This window comes from Pongo abelii, chromosome 3 (genome assembly GCF_028885655.2).
Source record: "Pongo abelii isolate AG06213 chromosome 3, NHGRI_mPonAbe1-v2.0_pri, whole genome shotgun sequence".
NCBI lineage: Eukaryota > Metazoa > Chordata > Mammalia > Primates > Hominidae > Pongo > Pongo abelii.
In genome coordinates this window covers 39430449-39457618 of record NC_071988.2, presented here as the reverse complement: position 1 = coordinate 39457618, position 27170 = coordinate 39430449, and the positions used below count along the sequence as shown (strand labels likewise).

Sequence of the window (27170 nt, the reverse complement as noted above, 5' to 3'; positions counted from 1 at the left end):
AGTGAGACTCTGTCTCAAAAAAAAAAAAAAAAAAGGCCAGGCGCTGTGGCTCACGCCTGTAATCCCAACGCTTTGGGAGGTAGAGGCGGGCGGATCACCTAAAGTCAGGAGTTTGAGACCAGCCTGACCAACATGGAGAAACCCCATCTCTACTAAAAATACAAAATTAGCCAGGCATGATGGTGCATGCCTGTAATCCCAGCTACTCGAGAGGCTAAGGCAGGAGAATTGCTTGAACCCACAAGGCAGAGGTTGTGATATTCCTATTTAAATTTAATTTTAAATTTAACGGTGTGAGCTGAGATCACACCGTTGCACTCCAGCCTGGGCAACAAGAGCGAAACTCCATCTCAAAAATAAATAAATAAATAAATAAAAATAAAAAAGATATAGCAACCCTAAATGTATTGTGCACTAAAAAGAGCTACAAAATAAGTGAAGCTAAAACTGAAAGGAGAAATAGACAAATTCACAATTATAGTTGGAGACTTCAACACCGCTCTATCAACAATGGACAGAATAAACTAGACAGTAAATCAGCAAATATATAGAACTCAACACCACCAATAATTAAGGATCTAATCAACATTTACAGAACACTCCACCCAACAACAGCAAAATACACACTCTTTTCAAGTATTAACAGAACACCATACCAAGATAGATCATATCCCAAGCTAAAACCAAACCACAACAAATTTAAAACAATTGATATCACACAGGTATGTTTTCCAACCACAATGGAATCAAACTAGAAATCAATAATATAAAAATTTCCAAGCAATATATATACATCTAAATAATCCATGGGTCAATGATGAAGTCTTGAAGAAAATTTTAAAAATATAATAAACTGAATGCCAATGAAAATATACCATATCAAAATTTGTAGGCCAGATGTGGTGGCTCACGCCTACAATCCCAGCACCCTGGGAGGCTGAGGTGGGCAGACCACTCTGAGCTCAGGAGATCAAGACCATCCTGTGCAATATGGTAAAACCCCATCTCTACTAAAAGTACAAAAATTAGCTGGGCGCAGTGGCTCACGCCTGTAATTGCAGCACTTTGGGAGGCCGAGGTGGGTGGATTGCCTGAGGTCAGGAGTTCAAGACCAGCCTGGCCAACATGGTAAAACCCCATCTCTACTAATACAAAAATTAGCCAGGAACGCTGGCACGCGCACTGAAGAAACAGAAGCAGGAGAATCGTTTGAACCCAGGAAGCAAAGGTTACAGTGAGCCAAGATAGTGCCATTGCACTCCAGCCTGGGTGACAAGAGCAAAACTCTGTCTCCAAAAGTAAATAAATAAATAAATAATACAAATACAAATACAAAAATTAGCCACGCAAGGTGGCACACAACTATAATCCCAGCTATTCGGGAGGCTGAGGCAGGAGAATCACTTCAACCCGGGAAGCGAAGGTTGCAGTGAGCTAAGATCGAGCCACTGCACTCCAGCCTGGGTGACAGGGCGAGACTCTGTCTCAAAAAAAAAATTGTAGAACATGGCTAAAGCAGTGATTACAGGAAAATCTATAGCACTAAATGCATACATTAGAAAAGAAGTCTCAAATGAATAATCTAAGCCCCCACCATAAGAACCTAGAAAATGAAGGGCAAAATAAACTCAAACCCAGCAGAAAGAAGAAAATAATAAAGAGTAGGCCGGGGCCAGGCATGGTGGCTCATGCCTGTAATCTCAGCACTTTGGGAGGCTGAGGCGGGTGGATCACCTGAGGTCAGGAGTTCAAGACCAGCCTAGCCAACATGGTGAAACCCCTTCTCTACTAAAAATACAAAAATTAGCTGGGCATGGTGGCAGGCGCCTGTAATCCTAGCTGCTCTGGAGACTGAGGCAGGAGAATCGTTTGAACCCAGGAGGCAGAGGTTGCAGTGAACTGAAATTGTGCCATTGCATTCCAGCCTGGGTGACAAAAGCAAGACTCCATCTTTAAAAAAAAAAAAAAAAAAAAAGAGCAGGCCGGGCACTTTGGGAGGCCGAGGTGGGTGGATCACCTGAGGTCAGGAGTTCGAGACCAGCCTACCCAATATGGTGAAACCCCGTCTCTACTAAAAATACAAAAATAAGCTGGGCGTGGTGGTGCACGCCAGTAGTCCCAGCTACTTGGGAGGCTGAGACAAGAGAATCGTTTGAACCCAGGAGGTGGAGGCTGCAGTGAGCCGAGACTGTATCACTGCACTCCAGCCTGGGCAACAGAGTAAGACTCTGTCTCAAAAAAAAAAAAAAAGGAAATAATAAATAGCAGATAACAAATATTGGAAACAGAAAACAATGAGAAAACTCAATGAAATAAATTGCTGCTTTACCAAAATGATCTATAAAACTGAAAGACTAGCAAGACTGACAAAGAAAAAAGAAGACAGAAATTACCAATATCAGGAATGAAAAAGGGATATTACTACAGACCTTGCAGATATCAAAAGGCTAATAAAGTAAACTATGAACACACAAAAGTTTGACAATTTATATGAAATGGACCAATGTCTCAAAAACCACAAAGTATCAAAACTCATCCAATAAGACATAGATAAAATCACTATAATTTATAAAGAAATTTAATTCATAATTTTAAAACTCAAAAAAAAAAAATTTCCAGGGCCAAATAGCTTCAATGGAAAATTCTATCAAACATTTTTAGGAAAAAATACTACTAATCCTACATAATCTCTTCCAGAAAATAAGAAAACACTTCCAATCCATTTTATGATGCTAGTATCATCCTGATACCAAAAGCAGACAAAGCCAGTACAAAAAAACTACAGACCAATACTCCTCATGACTACAGACACAAAAATCCTTAACAAAATACTAGCAAATAAAATTCAGCAATATATATTTCATTTTTTTTAAATTTTTGACACAAGGTCTTGCTCTATCACCCAGGCTGGAGTGCAGTGGATATAATTGTTTTTATATATTGTTGAATTTTGGCGGGGCATAGTAGTTCACACTTACAATCCCGGAACTTTAGGAGGCTGAGTTGGGAGGATTGCTTGAGCCCAGGAGTTCAGGACCAGCCTTGGCAACACAGTGAGACCTCAACTCTACAAAAAAAATTTAAAATTAGCCAAGCATGGTGGTACGTACCTGTGGTCCCAGGTACTGGCAGGCAGGGTGAAGTGAAAGGATCACTTAGGCCCAGGTGGTCGAGGCTTCAGTGAGCCATGATCACACCACTACGCTCCAGCCTGGGCAACAGTAAGACCCTGTCTCAAAAAAAAAAAAAAAAAAAAGGATTGTATACTATAATGAAATGGGGTTTATTCCAGGAAGGCAAGGCTAGTTCCATATTCAAAAATCAGTATAATCCACCATCTCAATGGGTGAAAGAATCATATCAATCAATGCAGAAAATAATGACAAAATTCAACACCATTCATGGTAACTACCAGAAAAATAGGAACAAAGATATTCTCAACCTGATAAAAGCACCTACAAAAACCTACAGCTGACATTGTATTTGTAATGAAATACTAAACGCTTTCCTCCTAACATCAGGAAAAAGGCAAGATATCTACTCTCACCAATTTTATTCAAAATAATGCTGGAAGTTCTAGCTCATGAAATAAGAGAAAAAAAGAAAATAAAACGCATATAGATTAGGGAAGAAGAAATAAAAGTGTCCCTATTTGCAGATAACATGGTTATCTACGTATTATAGAAAATCCCAAGTAAGCTATAAAATCTCCAACAAGAAAGTGAGTTTAACAAGGGTGCAAGATACAAGATAAACATACAAAAGCAACTGTATTTATACATACTAGCAAAAAACACATGGACACTGAAATTAAAGAAACAGTACCCTTCACAATTGAAAAAAAAAAAAAACAGAGAAATACACTAATTCCTCACTTATTAACATCAATAGGATCTTGTAAACTACAACTTTTTTTTTTTTTTTTTTGAGACTGAGTCTCGCTCTGTCACCCAGGCTGGAGTGCAATGGCGTGATCTTGGCTCACTGCAACCTTCACCTCCTGGGTTCAAGTGATTCTCCTGCCTCAGCCTCCTGAGTAGCTGGGTTTACAGGCACATGCCACCACACCCAGCTAATTTTTGTATTTTTAGTAGAGATGGGGTTTCACGATGTTGACCAGGCTGGTCTCGAACTCCTGACCTCAGGTGATCGGCCTGCCTCAGCCTCCCGAAGTGCTGGGATTACAGGTGTGACTCACCATGACTGGCTGTAAACTACAACTTTAAGCAAAACAATACATAACCAATTTTTTTCCTCATCAACATTATAACAGAATGACGAACGAAAGTATGTTGTTCAAGGACCTGATACATGTCATTTCACTTAAAATCACAGTTTCCAAGAACCTATTGATGATGTTATATGAGGACTTCCTATATTTCAGTACATAGGTATAAATCTAAGAAAACAAGTACAAAACTTAATATGCTGAAAACTGTGAAAGAAATGTTCAAAGACGGGAAGACAACACAATAAATGTCAATTCTTCCCCAAATTGATATACACGTTTAAGAAAATGCCTACCAGAACCCAAGCAAGATTTTTTTATAGATATAGATAAAATTATTCTAAAATTGATAAGACAAAGGAACTAAAATAGGTAAAACAGCTTTAAAAAAGAACAAAGCAGGAGGAATCGTCAACCTGATTTCAAGGGTTGCTGTATAGCTACACTAATCAAAACTATGTAGCATCAGTGGAGGGACAGAAATACAGACCTGATAACAGATTATAGATCTGGGAACAAGACAGAAAATCTAGCAACATAAGTATGCCTGACTGATTTTTGACTATGGTGCAAAAGCAATTAAATAGAGAAAAGACTACCTTTTCAACAAATGATACTGGAACAAGTGGACATCGATCAGTAAAAAATAAACCTTGACCTAAGTCTCATGCTTACCCTTTAGTATTCTTGGAAATTTACAGAAATATTTACAGAAATATTAACTCACAATGGACCACAGATTTAAATGTTTAAGACATAAAGCTATAAAATTTTCAGGAAAAAAGGGGAAAATCTCTCCTTGTGGGAACTAAAAAAAAAGGAGAGAGAGAGAAAATCTTCAGAATCTAAGGCTAGGCAAAAACACAAAAGCATGGCCATAAAAGGAAAAACTGATAGTGGCTGGGTGCAGTGGCTCACGTCTGTAATCCCAGCACTTTGGGAGGCTGAGGCATGAGGATCACTTGAGCTCAAGAGTTCAAGACCAGCCTGGCCAACATGGCGAAACCCCGTCTCTACTAAAAATACAAAAATTGGCCAGGTGTGGCGGCATGTGCCTGTAATCCCAGCTACTTGGGAGGCTCAGGCAAGAGAATGGTTTGAACCCAGGAGGCAGAGGCTGTAGGGAGCCAAGATGGCACTACTGCACTACAGCCTGGGTGACAGAGCAAGACTATGACTCAAAAACAAAAAAAAAAAAAGGCAAAACTGATAAATTATAGTTAATCAAATCAAAACTTTTGTTTGATGAAAGACCTGGCTAAAAGGATGAAAAGACAAGCTACAGACTATGAGAAAATACTTGCATACCACATTCAGGACAAGGACTAATATCTAAAATGTATTAACAACCTATCAAAACTCAACAGTGTGCCAGGCATGGTGGCTCATGCCTGTAAACCTAGCACTTTGGGAGCCCAACAGGGGCTGAAGAGGGGAGGAATCCCTTAAGCCCAGGAGTTCAAGACCAGCCTAGACAAAATAGTGAGACCCTGTCTCTACGAAAAAATAGAAAAAAATCAGCCAGGCGTGGTGGCACGTGCCTCTAATCCCAGTTACTCAGGAGACTAAGGTGGAAGGATCGTTTGCAGCTGGGAGGTTGAGGCTGCAGTGAGCTATGATCATGCCATTGCACTCCATCCTAGGTGACAGAGAGAGACCCTTTGTGGTTTTGTGTTCAAAAAAACACAAAAAAACAAAAAATAAAAACCAAACAATTGGAAAATCAGCAAAAAAGGAGAAAAAGCACTACACAAAAGAGGAGATACAGGTGGCAAATAAGTACATAAAAGGAGGTTCAACATCACTAACCATTAAGTAAGTGCAAATTAAAACTCTAATGAGGTTAGGCGTGGTGGCTCATGCCTGTAATCCCAGCATTTTGGGAGGCCAAGGCCGGCAGATCACTTGAGGTCAGGAATTCGAGACCAGCCTGACCAACAAGGAGAAACCCCGTTTCTAGTAAAAATACAAAATTAGCCGGGCATAGTGGTGCATGCCTGTAATCCCAGCTACTTAGGAGGCTGAGGCAGGAGAACCACTTGAACCCGGGAGGCAGAGGCTGCAGTGAGCCGAGATCACACCATTGCCCTCCAGCCTAGGCAACAAGAGCGAAACCCCATTGCAAAAAAAACAAAAACAAAAACAAAAAAAAACTATAATGAGATATTACTTACCTATCAAATTGACTAAAATAAAAAACAGGTACAACACCAAATGATGGCAAGACTTCAAAGAAACAACATCACTTATAGTTGCTGATGGGAATGTAAAATGGTACAGTCACTCTGAAAAATATTTTAAAGTTTCTTAAAAAAACTAAATATACAACTACCATACAACTCAGCAATTGCACTTCTGGGCATTTATCAGGACTGAAAAATTATATTCATCTAAAAACCTGTAAACAAATGTTTACAGCAGCTTTATTCATAATAACCAAAAACTGGAAACAACTCATATCCTCCAGTAGATAAATGGTTAAACGAACTGTGGTACATCCATTCCATGAAATACTAGTCAGCAATAAAAACATATTACTGATGCATACAACAACCTGGATGAAATTCCAGAGTATTATGCTCAGTAAAAAAAGCCAGTCATAGCCGGGCATGGTGGCTCCCGTCTGTAATCCCAGCACTTTGGGAGGCCAAGGTGGGCGGATCACCTGAGGTCAGGAGTTCGAGACCAGCCTGGGCAGCATAGTGAGACCAGCCTGGCCAACGTGGCAAAACCCGCCTCTACTAAAAATACAAAAATTAGCCGGGCATGGTGGCGCATGCTTGTAATCCCAGCTACTTGAGAGGCTGAGGCAGGAGAATCACTTAGAACCCAGGAGACAGAGGTTGCAGTAAGCCAAGATCGAGCCATTCAGCCTGGGCAACAGAGAGACACTCTTGTCTCAAAAAATAAAAAAATTTTTAAAAAAGCCAGTCCTAAAAGGTTATATTGAATTATTCCACTTACACAACATTCCTTTTTTATGGGGGGGGCGGGGGGATGCACATGGAGTGGGGGAAGGTGGCTCATGCCTGTAATCCCAAAACTTTGGGAGGCCAAGGTGGGCAGATCATTTGAGGCCAGAGTTCAAGACCAGCCTACACAACATGGCAAAACCCAGTCTCTACTAAAAATACAAAAAATTAGCTGGGTGTGGTGGCACATGCCTGTAATCTCAGCTACTCCAGAGGCTGAGAAACGAAAATTGTTTGAATCCCGGAGGTAGAGGTTGCAGTGAACCAAGCTCAAGCCACTGCTCTCCAGCCTAGGTGACAGAGCAAGACTCAGCCTCAAAAAAAACTTAATTTTTTAGTTTTGAAAAAAGTATGTAAAATTCAAACAAAACTGCCCTCTCTGTAACCATTAACACAAGAAGTTTCCCCCACTTCAAAAAAAAATTTTTTTTTAAGGAGGGGAAGGGGGAAAGGAAAGAAACACAGAGGAAGAGAGAAAGGGGTAAGGAAGAAGGGGTGAAACAGTAAGAACACAGAAGATTTGATCTGTGCAATAAATATAACTTGACTCCATATCTATAGAACATTGAACCCAATAGCCACAAAACACAATTTACTTTCAAGTGCACATGGAATTATACCAGAAATCAGTAGCAAAAAATGTAATTACACCAGGCACGATGGCTTACACCTATAATGCCAGCACTTTAGGAGGCTGAGGTGGGAGGATCACTTGAGCCCAGGATCTCGAAAGCAGCCTGGGCACCATAGTCAGACTCCCATCTCTACAAAAAATCTTTTAAAAACTTAGTCAGGCATGATGGCATTCACCTGTGGTCCCAGCTACTCAGGAGGCTGAGATGGGAGGATCACTTCAGCCCAGGAGGTCAAGGCTGCAGTGAGCTCTGATCGCACCACTACATTCCAGCATGAGCAACAAAGCAAAACCTTGTCTCAAAAGTATAAATAAATAAATTTTTTAAATCTATATAATATATATAATTAGAATCCAAATTTCTTGAAAATTAAGAAATATACTTTCCATAAGTCTTTTTCTTATGTTCTTCTTTTTAAATTTTTTTTATTTGGTCGGGCCCGGTGGCTCATGCCTGTGATTGCACTTTGGGAGGCCGAGGCAGGTAGATTACTTGAGGTCAGGCATTCAAAACCAGCCTGACCAACACGGTGAAACCTCATCTCTACTACAAATACAAAAATTAGCTGGGCATGGCAGCGCACACCTGTAATCCCAGGTACTCGGGAGGCTGAGGCAGGAGAATCAATTGAAGCCGCCAGGCAGAGGTTGCAATGAGCCAAGATCATGCCATTGCACTCCAGCCTGGGTGACAGGGTAAGACTTCGTCTCAAAAACAAAAAATAAATAAATAATTTTTTAAAATTTTTCTTATTTTTGTAGAGACAGTGTCTCGCTATGTTGTCCAGGCTGGTCTCAAACTCCTGGACTTGCCCAGGTATGGTGGTTCACGCCTGTAATCCAGGTTGGTCTGGCATTCGAGACCAGACCTGGACAGCATGGCGAAACCCTGTATCTACTAAAAATACAAAAATTAGCACAAAAAAAAAAATTAGCCGGGCATGTTGGCAGGCCTGTAATCCCAGCTACTCAGGAGCTGAGACAGGAGGATCGCTTGAATCCAGCAGGCAGAGGTTGCAGTGAGCTAAGATCGACCCATTGCACTCCAGCCTGGGTGACAAGAGCAAAACTCCGTCTCAAAAAAAACAAAAAAACAAAAAAACTCCTGGCCTCAAATATTCCTCCTGCTTCAGCCTCCCAAAGTGCTGGGATTACAGGTGTGAGCAGCACACTCAGCTAGATTATATCTCTTTATACCAACAACTAGAAAATAAAATTAAATCAAATGATCAGTTCTCAGTTCTTGTCTTTCTAGACCTATAAACAGCACTTACACAGCTGATCAATCTCTCCCCCAAGAACCAGCTTTCTTCTCCCGAGGACACTGCCACTCTCGAGATTTTCACCTCTCAACTTCGAAACAATGGAGTGTTCCAGAGCTCAGTCCTAGGGCCTGTTCTTTTCCCTCTACAAAAAATTTAAAAATTAGCCAGGCATGGTGGTGTGCCTGTAATTCCAGCACCTCTGGAAGCTCAGGCAGGAGGATCACTTGGCTCCAGGAGTTGGAGGCTGCACTGAGCTATGATTGTGCCACTGCACTCCAGCCTGGGTGACAGAGTAAGACCCCATCTCTTAAGAAAAATAATAAAAAATAAATCCTATCAACATGCTAACAAATTTACATCTTCAGCCAGCAACTCTTCTCTGACTCTAGACCCACATCAAACTATTCATCGAACATCTCTACTTTGTGTATCTAAAAAACATCTCAGGCTGGGTGCAGTGACTCAGGCCTATAATCCTAGCACTTTGGGAGGCTGAGGCGGGCAGATTGCCTGAGGTCAAGACCAGCCTGGTCAACATGGTGAAACCCCGTCTCTACTAAAAATATAAATTGGCCGGGTGTGGTAGCTCACACTTGTAATCCCAGCACTTTGGGAGGCCAAGGCAGGTGGATCACGAGGTCAGAAGTTCGAGACCAGCCTGGCCAACACAGTGAAGCCCCGTCTCTACTAAATATATAAAAATTAGCTGGGCGTGGTAGTGGGCGCCTGTAATCCCAGCTACTTGGGAGGCTGAGGCAGGAGAATCGCTTGAACCTAGGAGGCGGAGGTGGCAGTGAGCTGAAATCGCACCACTGCATTCCAGCCTGGGCGACATAGCAAGACTCCATTTCAAAAAAAAAAAAAAAAAAAAAACGCCGGGCGCTGTGGCTCACACCTGTAATCCCAGCACTTTGGGAGGCCAAGGCGGGCAGATCACCTGAGGTCGGGAGTTCGAGATGAGCCTGACCAATATGGAGAAACCCCGTCTCTACCAAAAATACAAAATTAGTCGGGCATGGTGGCCCAGCCACTCAGGAGGCTGAGGCAGGAGAATCACTTGAACCCGGGAGGCAGAGGTTGCAGTGAGCCGAGATCATGCCACTGCACTCCAGCCTGGTGACAGAGAGAAATTCTGTCTTAAAAAAATATATATATATATACACGCATATATCTATATACGCATATATATATGCCTATATATATGCGTGTATATATATGCGTGTATATATGTGTATATATATGTGTATATATGTGTATATATGTGTATATATGTGTATATATGTGTATATATATATGTGTGTATATATGTGTGTATATATGTGTGTATATATGTGTATATAATATATATATACACACACACACACACAAAATTTAGCTGGGCGTGGAGGCGCATGCCTGTAATCCCAGCCACTTGTGAGGCTGAGCCGGGAGAATCGCTTAAACCTGGGAGACAGAGGTTGCAGTGAGCTGAGATCGTGCCACTGCACTCCAGTCTGGACAAAACCAAGACTCCATCTCGGAGGAAAAAAAAAAATCTCAAACCAGGCATATCTAAAAATGACCTGATTCTCCTCTGCCACCCTGCCCTATCTATAGTAATTGCAATCTCAGCTAATGGCAACTTCTACTTGTTGAAGCCAAAAACTAAGTCATTTTTGCCTATTCTTTCCCTCACACCTAATCATTCAGCAAATCCTGCCAGTTGTAAATTCAAAATAAGCTGGGTGCGGTGGCTCACGCCTGTAATCCCAGTACTTTGAGAGGCCAAGGCGGGTGGATTACCTGAGGTCAGGGGTTCAAGACCAGCCTGGACAACATGCCGAAACCCCGTCTCTACTAAAAGTACAAAAATTAGTTGGGAGTGGTGGCGCCTGCCTGTAATCCCAGCTATTCAGGAGGCTGAGGCAGGAGAACCCAGGAGGGGGAGGCTGCAGTGAGCAGAGATCACGCCACTGCACTCCAGCCTGGGTGACAGAGTGAGACTCCATCTGAATGAATGAATGAATAATAAATTCAAAATACATTTAAAATCATCACCTTCACCACTACCATCTGTATCAAAGGTAGCGTCGTGGATTGGTTTTAAGTATGGGAGCTCCCAAATTTCTATTTATACCAGCTTTATTAAAATATAATATATAAACCATAAAATCTGCCATTTCAAAGTGTACAATTCAGTGGTTTCCAGTACATTCAGAGTTGTACAACCATCACCACTAATTTCAGAACATTTCTATTACCTCAAGAAGAAACCCCACAACCCATTAGCAACCATTCCCATTCCTCCCTCTCCTATCCCCTGGCAACCACGAATCTACTTTTGTCTCTATAGGTTTACCTATTCTAGGTATTTATATGAACAGAATTGTATAATATAAAACATGGCCTTTTGTGACTGGCTCCTTTCGCTTGGCACGTTTTCCAGCTTCGTCCATGTTGTAGCCTGTGTTGGTACTTCACTGATACTGCTAGAAAATATTGCATGGTACGGATATAACACATTTTATGTATATATGCATCAAGTGATGGACATTTGGGTTGTTTCTACTTTTTGGCTATGGTGAATAATGTTGCTAAGAACATTTGTATAAGAGTTTGGTGTGGACATGTTTTCATATCTCTTAAGTATATATCTAAGAGTGGAATTGCTAGTTCATATGGTAACTCCATGTTTAACCTTTTGAGGAACTGCCAAACGGTTTTCCAAAGCAGATGCACCAATTTCAGCTTCCACCAGCAATGTGTGAGGGCTCTGATTTCTCTAATCCTCACCAACGCCGTTACTGTCCATTGTTTTGTTTTGGGTTTGTTTTTTTTTTTCTTTTTGTTTTTTCCTTTTTCTATGTCCACACCGCCCCCCAACCCAGCTTCATAATACAGAACAGGCACAGGGCGTGGGCTGAAGTATATATGGGGTAGGTTTACTCTATCTCCTCTTTCTATACAGTCAGTGTAAGAATACAGCCCGGCCGGGTGCGGTGGCTCACGCCTGTAATCCCAGCACTTTGGGAGGCCGAGACAGGCAGATCACGAGGTCAGGAGATCGAGACCATCCTGGATAAAACGATGAAACCCTGTCTCTACTAAAAAAAACAAAAAATTAGCCAGGCATGGTAGCGGGTGCCTGTAGTCCCAGCTACTCGGGAGGCTGAGGCAGGAGAATGGCGTGAACCCGGGCGGCAGAGCTTGCAGTGAGCTGAGATTGAGCCACTGCACTCCAGCCTGGGGGACAGAGCAAGACTCTGTCTCAAAAAAAAAAAAAAAAAAGAATACAGCCTGTGGTAAGCACCAGGAAGTGTTGGGTTTGTTTGGTTAGGCTTTTTGGTTGTTTTTTTTTTCTGGAGACAGAGTCTCACTCTGTTGCACACGCTGGTCTCGAAGTCCTGGGCTTAAGGAACTAACTCTTCCACGTAATGCTAGTGGTATCTAGCTGTGGTTTTGATTTGCATTTTCCTAAGGACAAATGTTGTTGACCATCTTTACATGTTCTTATTGGCATTTATATACTTCTTTGAATAAATGTGTTTGGATTCTTTTGCCCATTTGTAAATTGGGTTGTTTCTATTATTAAGCTGAACCTAGGATTGTTAGATTACTGAATACAACATCTCTTTAGATTGATAAAATGGAAATTCAGACAGCCATTTAAAGACTATGTTTTGAATAATTTTTTTTTTTTTTTTTTTTTTTTTTGAGACAGGGTCTCGCTCTGTCACCCAGGCTGGAGTGCAGTGGCGCCATCTCGGCTCACTGCAGCCTCCACCTCTTGGGTTCAAGCAATTCCCCTGCCTCAGCTTTCCAATTTGCTGGGACTACAGGCACTCACTACCACACCCAGTTTACTTTGTTATTTTTTTTGAGATGGAGTTTCGCTCTTGTTGCCCAAGCTAGAGTGCAATGGCGCAACCTTGGCTCACCGCAACCCCCGCCTCCCAGATTCAAGCAAGTCTCCTGTCTCAGCCTCCCGAATAGCTGGGATTACAGGCATGCGCCACCACACCCGGCTAATTTTGTATTTTTAGTAGAGACGGGGTTTCTCCATGTTGGTCAGGCTGGTCTCAAACTCCTGACCTCAGCTAATCCACCCATCTCAGCCACCCAAAATGCTGGGATTAAAGGCATGAGCCACTGTGCCCAGCCTGATTTGAATAATATTTAACTGTAGTTTTTTGTTTTTGTTTTTTCTTTTTGAGACAGAGTCTCACACTGTCACCCAGGCTGGAGTGCAACTGCACAATCTCGGCTCACTGCAACCTCCAGCTCCCACGTTCAAGCAATCCTCCTGCCTCAGCCTCCCTAGTAGCTGGGATTACAGGCATGCGGCACCACGCCCTGCTAATTTTTGTATATTTAGTAGAGACAGGGTTTCACCATGTTGGTCAGATTGGTCTTGAACTCCTGACCTCAGGTAATCTGCCTACCTCAGCCTCCCAAAGTGCTGGGATTACAGGTGTGAGCAACCTCGCCCGGCCTTCACTGTAGTTTTTTAAAAGAGAATGTTAGAAATGAAAGCAAGACACTCAACTACCCAGACACCCAAAAGGGACTGAATTAAATTAGACTGGAAAAGAAATCTCTGGATAACAGAATCATAAGTGATTTTTTTTAATATACTTTCTTATATGCTACTTTTGCATTTTCCACATAATCCGTAATAAATGCATTTTTTCCATAATCAGGAAAAAATCATTATTATAAATTAAAGGTGAATCATGGACTTCCCTCTGTACTTCCTCCAGTTTGCAAGCTATATATCCCTTCCATTCCCTTTTTTTCACTGTGTCTATTTATATGTAAAAAGATCTAAACATATAGGCAGTTTTAGTGTCCAAATAATGTTTAGTGTATTAAAGAAAATTCTGGCCAGGCACAGTGGCTCATGCCTGTAATCCCAGCACTTTGGGAGGCCAAGGCGGGCGGATCACGAGATCAGGAGATCGAGACCACCCTGGCTAAAATGGTGAAACCCCATCTCTACTAATAATACAAAAAAAAAAAAAAATTAGCCAGGAGTGGTGGCAAGCGCCTGTAGTCCCAGCTACTTGGGAGGCTGAGGCAGGAGAATGGCATGAACTCGGGAGGTGGAGCTTGCAGTGAGCCAAGATCACGCCACTGCACTCCAGCCTGGTGAGACTCCATCTCAAAAAATAAATAAATAAATAAGAAAATTCTGATGTATAAAAACATACATAGGCCAGGCATGGTGGCTCACGCCTGTAATCCCAGCACTTTGGGAGGCCGAGGCAGGCGAGTCACTAGGTCAGGAGATCAAGACCAGCCTGGCCAACATGGTGAAACCCTGTCTCTACTAAAACACAAAAAATTGGCTGGGCGTGGTGGCGCGTGCCTGTAGTCCCAGACGGAGGCAGGGGAATTGCTTGAACCTAGGAGACGGAGGTTGCAGTGACCGAGATGGCGCCACTGCACTCCACCCTGGCAACAGAGCAAGACTCCACCTCAAAAAAAAAATTATATACATACACATATACATTATTTATATATATATATATATATATAGCTGACACTATCTCCCAATCACCTGTTCTACTTATAAATCCAGTTTATCTCAGTCCCACATATTCCACTGTAAGTGATGCTCAGGTTTAACTATTTTATCATCTAATCTTACGTACCTTCCTTTTTTCATGAGAGCCTCCTTATTAATACATTAAACAACCTTGTATAGCTTCTTCATATACATACCTGACCTAAACAGAGACTGTATTTGAAAAGGATGCAGAAAATAAGAATGCATAAATAAAGTTTGATATATTATGGAGAAATGTGAATGGACTGGCTCAAATGAACAATGTAAAAACAAATATATTCCCCCCTCCCATCCTCAAAACAAATAATGATATACAATACCATGAATATATGCATTTTTCAAATTCTTCTACCTCTATTATATAATTTTAACCTGATGTAAGATCTAATCAATACTTGCTCACTGATTATCATCATAATATTCCAACATGGTAAGCAGAGGTCTTATCAACTCTAGATTTTTGTTTTTGTTTTTGAGACAGTCTCCCTTTGTCACCCAGGCTGAGCTGCAGTGGCATGATCTCAGCTCACCACAGCCTCAACTGCCCATGCTTAAGCAATCTTCCTGCCTCAACCTCCCAAGCAGTGAGGGCTATGGGCACATGTCACTCAGCTAATTCTAGTTTTTTGTTTTTCTTTTAATAAGGACATATGTTCATTCAAGCAGTTTTTTAAAATTCAGGGTGAACATGAAATCTACAAATAGTAATAGAATGAACAAACATGATCTCTAATAGTGTTATGGCAACGGTCAATACTGACATTATTTGCCTGTGGTTTTCCTACACTGAAAAAAAAATACTGCCATTAAAGTAGATACACCAATAAACACTTCAAAAAAAAAAAAAAAAACCATCCAGGGTGGGCACAGTGGCTCACACCTGTAATCCCAGCATTTTGGGAGGCCGAGGCAGGAGGATCATTTGAGCTCAGGAATTCAAGACCATCCTGGGCAACACAGCAAGAGCCTATCTCTAAATAAATAAATAAACAAAAACTACAAAACCTTCCCACTGAAAACCACATCATCAATACAAAAAAAGCACCATATCAGGCCAGGCACAGTGATTTATGCGTATAATCCCAAAACTTTGGGAGGCCGAGGCAGGAGGATCACTTGAGGTCAGGAGTTCAAGACCAGCCTGGCCAACATGATAAAACCCCGTCTCTACAAAAAATACAAAAACTAGCTGAGTGTGGTGGTGCACACTTGTAATCCCAACTACTCAGGAGGCTGAGGTTGGAGAATCACTTGAGATCGCGCCACTGCATTCCAGCCTGGGCAACAGAGTGAGACTCCACTCTAAACAACTAAAAAAATGAAAATAAAAATTAAAAAGCACCATATCATTTTTCAAGATACACAATTTTATTACAGATTTTCTTAAAAAAACAAAATGCAGTATCCTAAAAATCCCAAACTTTACTATTGATACTAATTCTGAGGCCAAGCGTAGGTGGCTTATCCCTGTAATCCCAGCACTTTGGGAGGCCAAGGTGGACGAACTGCTTGACCCCAGGAGTCCAAGACCAGCCAGGGAAACTTTATAAAACCTGTCTCAACAAAAAAATACAAAACAATTAGCTGGGCATAATGGTGCACACCTGTAGTCCCAGCTACTTGGGAAGCTAAGGTGAGAGGATCAGTTGAGCCAAGGAAGTCAAGGCTGCAGTGAGCCACGAGCGTGCCACTGTACTCCAGCCTGGGCGATAGAGCAAGATCCTGACTCAAAGAAAAAAGTAAAAAAAAAAAAAAAAAGATAGTAATTCCACGTTTGCTATGCCACCACACACAAGTCAAGAAACTTAAAAAACCATTAAATATTTAGGAATATTGGGCTGGACACGGTGGCTCACATCTGTAATCCCAGCACTTTGGGTGGCCGAGGCAGGCGCATCACCTAGGCCAGGAGTTCAAGACCTGCCTGGCCAACATGGTGAAACCCTGTCTCTACTAAAGATACAAAAAGTATACGGTCATGGTGGCACATGACTGTAGTCCCGGCCACTCGGGACACTGAAGCATGAGAATCTCTTGAAATCAGGAGGCTGAAATCCTGCCACTGCATTCCAGCCTGGGCAACACAAGACTGTCTCAAAAAATAATAATAAAAAATACACACACACACACACACACACATATTTAGAAATATTCAACATCAGAACCTTTAAAATCCAATTCAAAAAGGTACAAGCTGCATTTTTTTAAGTATTTTCTCTAAAAAGACCCTTATCAGCTATACAAATATCTGTACAGTTTTTATACTGAAGCTAAAAATATGGAACACTTCACAAATCTGCGTGTCATATCCCTGCACAGAGGCCATGCTCATCTTCTCTGTATCACTCCAATTTTAGGAAATGTGCTGCACTCCGTATCATTTTATAAATAAATCTTTTATATGTAGTATATGACAAGGACAATTAAATTTGAATAACTTACCTCAGTGGAACAATATCCAGAAAATAACAGATCTCTATAACAATCAAAAAACATATTCTGGCTGAGTGCAGTGGCTCACGCCTATAATCCTAGCACTTTGGGAGGCTGAGGTAGACGGATCACTTGAGGTCAGAAGTTCAAGACTAGCCTGGTCAACATAGTGAAACCCCGTCTATACTAAAAATACAAAAATTAGTTGAGTGTGGTGGCCGGTGCCTGTAATTCCAGCTACTCAGATGGCTGAGGCAGGAGAATCGCTTGAATCCGGGAGGCAGAGGTTGCAGTGAGCCAAGATCGTGCCACTGCACTCTGGCCTGGGCGACAGAGCGAGACTCGGTCTCAAAAAAAAAAAAAGATACTCTGGCCAGACACAGTAGCTCACACCTGTAATCCCAGCACTTTGGGAGGCCGAGGCAGGCAGATCACTTGAGGTTGGGAGTTCAAGACCGGCCTGAGCAACATGGTAAAACCCTGTCTCTACTAAAAATACAAAAAATAGCTGGGCATGGTGGTACACACCTGTAGTCCCAACTACTCAGGAGAATTGCTTGAACCCAGGAGGCAGAGGTTGCAGTGAGCTGAGATTACGCCACTGCACTCCAGCATGGGCAACAGAGCAAGACTCTCTCAAAAACAAAAACAAAAATATACACACACACACACACGCACACACACACACACACACACACACATATATATTCTAAATAATATTCAATATCGACCAACTAGGAATAATAGGCCTAAGAAAACTGATATTAAGAACCAAATATTTAGCTCCTTAAGACCATCAAAAAAGAAACAAACAAAAAAATCTCTCTATATGTAATGTATAGGGAAGTTACAGGACCCAAACATAGCATGTTCCCAAATATGATCAGCAAACAACTTCCTCAGAAAGAGAAGCTACCAAAAACCAGTATCATCAATGTCTTTCCCAAGGATTAAGTTACCTACAAGATGATTTCAAAATACTACTGTGATAAGAAAAAGGTAGATGCTAAAATCTCATGAGATAGCAAAAGTATGTCACTAAAAAAGATATTTTTGGGCCGGGCGCGGTGGCTCACATCTGTAATCCCAGCACTTTGGGAGCCCAAGGCGGGCGGATCACGAGGTCAGGAGATTAAGACCATCCTGGCTAACACGGTGAAACCCCGTCTCTACTAAAAATACAAAAAATTAGCCAGGCGTGGTGGCAGGAGCCTGTAGTCCCAGCTACTCGGGAGGCTGAGGCAGGAGAATGGCGTGAACCAGGGAAGCGGAGCTTGCAGTGAGCCGAGATCGCGCCACTGCACCCAGCCTGGGTGACAGAGCAAGACTCAGTCTCAAAAAAAAAAAAAAAGATATTTTTGGGTTTTTTTTTTGACACAAAGTCTCCCTCTGTCACCTAAGCTGGAGTGCAGTGACAGACAGGATCTGAGCTCAATGCTACCTCTGCCTCCCAAGTTCAAGTGATTTTCCTGCCTCAGCCTCCCAAGTAGCTGGGACCACAGGTGTGCACCACCACACCTGGCTAATTTTTGTACTTTTAGTAGAGACAGAGTTTCACCACGATGGCCAGGCTGGCCTCGAACTCTTGACCTCAAGTGATCCTCCTGCCTCAGTGTCTCTAAGTACTGGGATTACAGGCAGGAGCCACCGCACCTGGCCAAAAAATACTTTTTATAGGAAATGTAGCCAAATTAAAGTAACCAATCATCTTTAAATATATCTATCAGGGGCAGGCATGACGGCTCACACCTCTAATTCTAACACTTTGGGAAGCCAAAGGAGGAGGACTGCTTAAGCCCAGGAGTTCAATACAAGCCCGGGCAACATAGGGAGAACATATCTCTGTGAAAAATTTAAAATTAGCTAGGCCTGGTGGCACATGCCTGTAGTCCCAGCTGCTCAGGAGGCTGAGGTAGGAGAATTGTTTGGGCCTGAGAGGCCAAGACTGCAGTAGGCAGTAATCAAAGCACTGCACTCCAGCCTGGGTCACAAAGCAAAACCCTGTCTCAAACAAACAAACAAAAAAACAAATATGTATCTATCTGTTGTAACACCCTAAACACTTAGGAAAACAGTATAGATTATGGCAGAAATCATCCTTTGGAATACGATGCAGTAATAAAAAAAATAGGTGGAATATAGAAATAAGATGTGTAGGCCTGGCACGGTGGCTCATGCCTGTAACCCCAGCACTTTGGGAGGCCGAGGCAGGCGAATCATAAGGTCAGGAGTTCCAGACCAGCCTGGCCAATATGGTAAAACCCCATCTCTACGAAAAATACAAAAATTAGCCAGGCATGGTGGCATGCACCTGTAGTCCCAGCTACTGAGGAGGCTGAGGCAGAAGAATCACTTTAACCGGGAGACAGAGGTTGCAGTGAGCTAAGATCACGCCACTGCACTCCAGTCTAGGCGACAGAGTGAGACTCCATCTCAAAAAAATAAATAAATAAAAGAAAAGCTGTGTAAAAACTAGATAGACCTCTGAGACATGTTGTTAAACGTTAAAGCCAGTTGCTGAAAAATATATACCTTTAATTCCAAGTGTATTTCTGTATAATACATCAACACTGTCTATAATCCTTAACTACTTATTGCAGTACTAGTCTTGCTTAATTTAGAGTCAGTCGGTGTTACTGACTTATTATATTTCCATCTATATGTGTTTATATCTACAACTAACAATGTTTCTTGAGAACATGGATCATGATATATACTCCAAAATGGTACTATGCATAGTACCACACATAAAACAGGTGCACAAATATTTATGGATGGCTAACAATATGTAAAATATGAAGAAGCAAGATTGGCCTATTTTTTATTTATTTACTTTTTTTTTTTTTTTTTTTTAACAGAGTCTCACTCTGTCGCCCAGGCTGGAGTGCAGTGGCAAGAGCTCAGCTCACTGCAGCCTCTGCCTCCCAGGCTCAAGCAATGCTCATGTCTCAGCCTCCCAAGTAGCTGGGATTACAGGTGCATGCCAACATGTCCCACTAATTTTTGTATTTTTAGTAGAGACAGGGTTTTGCCATGTTGGCCAGGCTGGTCTCAAACTCCTGGCCTCAACTGATCTGCCTGCCACAGCCTCCCAAAGTGCTGGGATTACAGGCGTGAGGCGCCATGCCCAGCCAAGATTGGCCTTTAAGAAGCAGAGAAATGAAAACACTCATTAAATAGAAAAACTAACACCACAATTCAGTTATTTATGCTTCCTCAGTCAACATGTCTTATACCACCATAAGCTCTTTTGAAAATTCTACTAACAAAATCTGTGGTTGTATTTTCCTTCTCATGAGGTGTTTTTTTAGTCCCTCAAATATATAAGTAAAAGCTTAGAAACCTGTGTAGGCCAGGCGTGGTGGCTCACACCTGTTGTCCCAGCACTTTGGGAGGCCGAGGCAGGCGGATCACTTGAACCGAGGAGTTTGAGACCAGCCTGGGCAACATGACAAAACGCCATCTCTCGGCCGGACACGGTGGCTCATGCCTGTAATTCCAGCACTTTGGGAGGTCAAAGTGGGTGGATCACTTGAGGTCAGGAGTTGAGACTAGCCTGACCAATATGCTGAAACCCCATCACTACTAAAAATACAAAAATTAGCTGGGCATGGTGGCACACATCTGTATTCCCACCTACTTGGGAGGCTGAAGCAGAAGAATTGCATGAACCCAGGAGACGTAGGTTGCAGTGAGCCAAGATCGTGCCACTGCACTCCAGCCTAAGCAATAGAGCAACACTCCATCTCAAAAAAAAAGCAAAAACAAGCAGGGCTCGGTGGCTCACGCCTGTAATCCCAGCACTTTGGGAGGCTGAGGCGGGCGGATCACCTGAGGTTGGGAGTTTGAGACCAGCCTGACCAACATGGAGAAAACTTGTCTGTACTAAAAATAAAAAACTAGCTGGACGTGGTGGCATGCGCCTGTAATCCCAGCTACTCCGGAGGCTGAGGCAGGAGAATCGCTTAAACCTGGGAAGCAGAGGTTGCAGTGAGCCAAGATCATGCCATTGCACTACAGCCTGGGTAACAAGAACGAAACTCCATCTCAAAAAAACAAAACAAAAACAAAAACCATCTCTACCAAAAAATACAAAAATTAGCTGGGTGTGGTGGCATGCACCCGTAGTCCCAGCTACTCAGGAGGCTGAGGTGAGAGAATTGCTTGAGCCTAGCAGTTTGAGGCTGAAGTGAGTCAAGATCGCGCCACTGCACTCCAGCCTAGGTGATAGAGCGAGACTCAATTTCAAAAAAAAAAAAAAAAAAAAAAACGTGTAAAATATTCATACTCTACAACTTTAATAACACTTACTGTCTAGCATCGATGCTGTCAACACGCTCATTAAGGCCACAGTTGATATATGCAAACTCTACACCTCTTCTTGTTATCCAACATGTCTTCTTACTATGAAAGGAAAGTTATATATTAAAGTCAAATTCACATCAAACTATAATCACAAAAGAAATCAAAGTCAAAAATGTCTATAATATTTATAATACATATGATATTCCAAAGAGAAAGTGACAAAAGAGAAAAGACAAGAAAGACTGCACTTATTGCCACTGGAGGGACTATTGCACTCTGAAAATGTCTGTATAAAAGACAGTAACTAAGCATCTATTCTGCCTTTAAGTAGAACACTAATTCCAGGTAACAAAATAGCCTTAGTTGATGAGAGAAACATTATCTTTATAGGAGGTGGCTAGCTACTAAATGTAAAAGGAACAACAGAACCCAAAACTAATTACCATTTTTAAACCTATAATTAAATAGCTAATCAAGAATCATCAATGAATGCTAAAATCATTAGGTGAAAAGTTGGTAAAGAAATTGACCTGGCCAGGTGTGGTGGCTCACACCTGTAATCCCAGCACTTTGGAGGCCAAGGTGAGTGGATCACTTGAGGTCAGGAGTTTGAGACCAGCCTGGTCAACATGGTGAGACCCCGTCTCTGCTAAAAATAAAAATTAGCTGGGCATGGTGGTGCACACCTGTAATCCCAGCTACTCAGGAGGGAGGCTGAGACAGGAGAATCACTTGGGAGGTGGAGGTTGCAGTGAGCCGAGATGGCACCACTGCAGTCCAGCGTGGGCGACAGAGAAAGGCTCTGTCCCAAAAAAAAAAAAAAGTCCCACAAAAATAACAGAAAGAAATTTATCTGGGGCCGGGCGTGGTAGCTCACGAGTGTAGTCCTATTACTTTGGGAGGCCTGGGGGAGTTCAGGGAGGGATTGCCTGAGCTCAGGAGTTGGAGACCAGCCAGGGCAACATAGTAAAACCTCATCTCTACTAAAATTACAAAAATCAGCCAGGTGGGCCGAGCGCGGTGGCTCACGCCTGTAATCCCAGCACGTTGGGAGGCCGAGGCGGGTGGATCACGAGGTCAGGAGATCAAGACCATCCTGGCCAACACGGTGAAACCCTGTCTCTACTAAAAATACAAAAATTTGCTGGGTGTGGTGGCGTGTGCCTATAATCCCAGCTACTCGGGAGGCTGAGGCAGGAGAATTGCTTGAACCAGGGAGTCGAAGGTTGCAGTGAGCCAAGATCACACCGCCGAACTCCAGCCTGGTGACAGAGTGAGACTCCATCTCAAAAAAAAAAAAAAAAAAATTAGCCAGGCATAGTGGCACACGCCCGTAGTCCCAGCTTACTCAGGAGGCTGACGCACAAGAATCACTTGAACCCAGAAGGCGGAGATTGCAGTGAGCTGAGATTGTGCCACTGCACTCCAGCTTGGGTGACAGAGGGAGACTCCATCTCAAAAAAGAAAAAAAAAAATTAGCCAGGCATAGTGGCACATGCCTGTAGTCCCACCTTACTCAGGAGGCTGACGCATGAGAATCGCTTGAACCTGGAAGGCAGAGGTTGCAGTGAGCTGAGATTGTGCCACTGCACTCCAGCCTGGGCGAAAGAGTGAGTCTCTGCCTCCAAAAAGTTAAAAAATAAAATAAAATAAAATAAAAATGTTTTTTAAAAAAAGAAATTTGAAGCCGGGGGTGGTGGCTCACGCCTATAATCCCAGCACTTTGGGAGGCTAAAGCAGGAGGATCACCTGAGGTCAGGAGTTCAAGACCAGTCTGGCCAATATGGTGAAACTTCATCTCTACTAAAAATACAAAATTAGCCAGGCGTGGTGGCGGGATCCTGTAGTCCCAGCTACTTGGGAAGCTGAGGCAGGAGAATCACCTGAACCCAAGAAGCAGAGGTTGCAGTGAGCCGAGATCACACCATTGCAACTCCAGCCTGGGCAACAAGAGCAAAACTCCGTCTCAAAAAAATAAAAAATAAAAATAAAAAAATTTACCTGATGTCAAAGTACCACCCTATAGATTACTACTTGCTAGAAGCAAAAAGAAAACCATAACTTTATAATGAAATGATCAGGTTCTCATCATATTAGCTTGGTGATCAAATACAGCATCAAAATAGTGGGACCTGACATTATATGCCTCTTAACTAGAAACAATAGGAAGTGCACAGCATTACTAAATGAGGTACTCTTCCAAAACTGTTTAACCTAAGTCTACTCACACCTTTAGATCTAACTCCCAGTTTACAGGAAATAAATATAGGGGATAGAGGAAGAAGTAATACTATGCCATGAGGAAACAAGCAGCAATACCAAATGTAATCATCTCAACAGACCTAACGGGTCAATACCACAGGGAAAGAGAGGCAGAGTAGGGAAGGAGAGGCAGAGTAGAGAAGGAGGTGGATGGGTAGAAGAGACAGTTCTACCTATATATTTTAAAAGACTCAAGAGATTACAACCAAATGCAACTGGTAGTTCTTGATTGAAATCTGGCATTAAAAAAAAAAAAAAAAATCAGCCTGGCCAACATGGTGAAACCCCATCTCCACTAAAAATACACAAATTAGCCAGGCATGGTGGCAGACACCTGTAATCCCAGCTATTTAGGAGGCTGAGGCAAGAGAACTGCTTGAACTCAGGAGGAGGATGTTGCAGTGAGCGAAGATCACGCCACTGCACTCCAGCCTGGGTGTCAGAGTGAGACTTCCTCTCAAAAAAAAAAAAAAAGAAGAAAAAACACCACACAGCAATAAAAAACATTTTTGGAACAACTCGGGAAATCTGAATATAGTATAAGTAGCAAGTATCAGGGAATCAGGCCACATGCCTGTAAATCCCAGCACTTTGCGAGGCAAGGCAGGAGGATCACTTGAGCCTACAAGTTTAAGACCAGCCTGGGCAACACAGCAAGACCACATTTCTACAAAAAATACAAAAATTAGCCAGGCATGGTGGTATGTGCCTGTAGTCCCCAGCCACTCCAGGAGGCTGAGGCAGGAGAATGACTTGAGCCTGGGAGGTCAAGGCTGCAGTAAGCCATGAACGTGCTGCTGCACTCTAGTCTGGGCAACAGAGCAAGACCCTATCTCAAAAAAAATCAAAAAGTAGTATAATACTAGGGAATTATTGGTAATTTTGCTAGGAATGATAATGGTTTTATGGCTATATAGGGAGAATGTCCTCCTTTTCCTTGGAGAGATCTGAAGATATATGTCTTCTTATAATCTTTTAAAAGAGCAAATATCAATCTAAATCTTTAAATGTCAAAGTCCAAAATACATACATTTATAATACAATCATATGATACTTAAAAGGGAAAACTGAAAAAAAACTTATTTGCCACGCTTAGTTTATTTTTAAACGGTTCAGGAAATTTATATATGTAGATAAAACAAATATGGCAAAATGGTAACAACTGTTGAATCAAGGAGGTGGGTACCTGTGGTTTCAATGTATCATACTACTTTTCTATATCTCTATTTTCCTAATAAAAGTTTTTAAAATGTACCATGCTTCAAGCAAACTGGTTTGCTTCTAAGATGTTTGAAAAGATAAAACCATATTTAATCCACCAAAAGAATACCTCTACAAAGCAAAGAAAGAGTTTTTGGGGGTTGTGTTTGTTTTTTGTTTTTCTCACTCTGCCTGCCACCCAGGCTGGAGTGCAGTGGTACAACACTACAGCTTTGAACTCCTGGGCTCAAGTAATACTCTTGCATCAGCTTCCCAAAGCTGGGACCACATGCATGCACCATTCCACCCGGCTAATTTTTTGTTGTTGCTTCTTTTATTTTGTTTTGTAGAGACAGGGTCTCGCTTTGCTGCCCACACTGGTCTCCAACTCCTGGCTTCAAGCAATCCTCTTCCCTCAGCCTCCCACAGTGCTGGGAATACAGGAATGGGCAACTGTGCCTGGCCAAAATCCTTTTTTAATTCAAATATCAACTCTTAATATGAAACATGTAATTCAAAAATGCCAAGTTTTTATAAAGCAGGGCACACTCCATATTTCAAAGGTTATGTATAGGTTATCTGTCCTTACATGTCGAGAAGAAAAAAGAAAAATTCAATCATGCTATAAGTGAGTTTAAAATGAAAGGAAGGGAAAAAAATGAAAGGGAATTTTTTTTTTTTTTTTGGAAACAGTCTCGCTCTTTCATGCAGTGGTGCAATCTTGGCTCACTGCAACCTCCACCTCCCAGGTTCAAGTGATTCTCCTGCCTCAGCCTCCAAGTAGCTGGGATTACAGGCAAGAACTACTAAGCCCAGCTAATTTTTGCATTTTTTTGTAGAGACGGCGTTTCACCATGTTGGCCACGCTGGTCTTGAACTCCTGACCTCAAGTGATGTGCCCGCCTCAGCCTCCCAAAGGGCTGGGATTACAGGCATGAGTCACTGTGCCCGGCTGGGAATTTTTTTGTTGTTTTTTGTTTTTGTTTGTTTTTGAGATGGAGTCTCGCTCTGTCACTCAGTGGAGTGCAGTGCTGCCTCCCAGGTTCAAGCGATTCTCCTGCCTCAGCCTCCCGAGGAGCTAGGATTACAGGCGCCTGCCACCATGCCTGGCTAATTTTTGTATTTTTAGTAGAGACAGGGGTTTCGCAATGTTGTCCAGGCTGGTCTTGAACCACTGACCTCAAGGGATCCACCTGCCTCGGTTTCCCAAAGTGCTGAGATTACAGACGTGAGCCACCGTGCCCAGCCTGGGAACTTTTAAAAGGATAAAAATTATGAGAAGGATCCCAAATAATTAAAACAAACTTGAGAAAGAAAAACAAAGCTGGAGGCCTCATACTTCCTATTTCAAAACACCTTACATTACAGAGCTACAGTAATCAACACAGTATGGTAGGGCTTAAAGATAGACATAAGACTAATGGAATAGAATAGAAAGCCCAGAAATAAATACTCACATATGTGATCAAATGATCTTCAACAAGGGTACCAAGGCCACACAATGGGAAAAGGAGAGTCTCTTCAACAAATGATATAGGAAAAACTGGGTATCCACATGCAAAAGAATGAAGCTGGAATCTTATGTTACATTGAATACAAAAGGTAATTCAAAATGGACTAAAGACCTAAATCTAAGACCTTAAACTTAAAACTCGTAGAAGAAAACGGGGAGAAAGCTTCATGACATCGGATTTGGCAATGATTTCTTGAAGATGACACCAAAGGCATAGGCAACAAAAGCAAAAATAGACAAAATGGACATCAAACTTAAAGAATTCTGTGTCACAAAGGAAACAACAGAATAATAAGGCAACCTATGGAATGACAGAAAATATTTACAAACTGTACATCTGATAAGTTGGTAATATCTAGAATACATAAAGAACTCCTACAACTCAACAAACAAAATCCAAATAACCCAACTTAAAAATGGGCAAAGGACTTGCACAGATGTTTCTCCAAAGAAGGTATACACATGGCCAACAAGTATACGAAAAGATACTTATCACTAATCAGAGAAATACAAATTAAAACCACAATGAGATAGATATCACCTTACACCTATTGAGATGGCCACTATCAACAAACAAGTTAAAAAACAGGCTGGGTGCAGTGGTTCATGCCTGTAATCCCAGCACTTTAGGAGGTCAAGGCAGGTGGATCACCTGAGGTCAGGGGTTCAAGACCAACTTGGCCAACATGGTAAAACGCCATCTCTACTAAAACTACAAGAATTAGCCTGTAGTCTCAGCTACTCGGGAGGCTGAGACAGGAGAATCACTTGAACCCGGGATGCAGAGGTTACAGTGAGCCAAGATCATGC

At 42.1% G+C, this 27170-nt stretch overlaps 1 protein-coding gene, 1 non-coding gene and 1 pseudogene across 13 annotated transcripts in view; all 3 read right to left on the bottom strand.

Moving 5' to 3' along the window:
• N4BP2 (NEDD4 binding protein 2) overlaps positions 1–27170 on the bottom strand; it is a 106023-nt gene that overhangs the window by 67990 nt on the left and 10863 nt on the right. For 2 of the 12 annotated variants that reach the window (XM_009239893.4, XM_054553839.2), the window contains exon 1: positions 21392–21481. The exons of 4 other annotated variants lie outside the window; for them this stretch is intronic. Coding sequence is in view for 1 of the 8 variants with exons in the window: in XM_063723377.1 (XP_063579447.1) it covers positions 21392–21422 (31 nt within the window). In the remaining 7 variants the exon portion in view is untranslated. Of the gene's footprint in view, positions 1–2978; positions 3068–3110; positions 3234–9108; positions 9242–21391; positions 21485–27170 lie in introns of those variants that run through there. 6 more of the 12 variants (XM_054553830.2, XM_054553831.2, XM_054553833.2 and 3 more) reach the window with 6 other exon arrangements.
• On the bottom strand, positions 11958–12083 carry LOC112133276 (small nucleolar RNA SNORA51). The gene has a single exon (XR_002914946.1). It is a non-coding gene; the product is annotated as a small nucleolar RNA SNORA51 (small nucleolar RNA).
• Positions 16920–17018, bottom strand: LOC112133208 (U6 spliceosomal RNA; annotated as a pseudogene).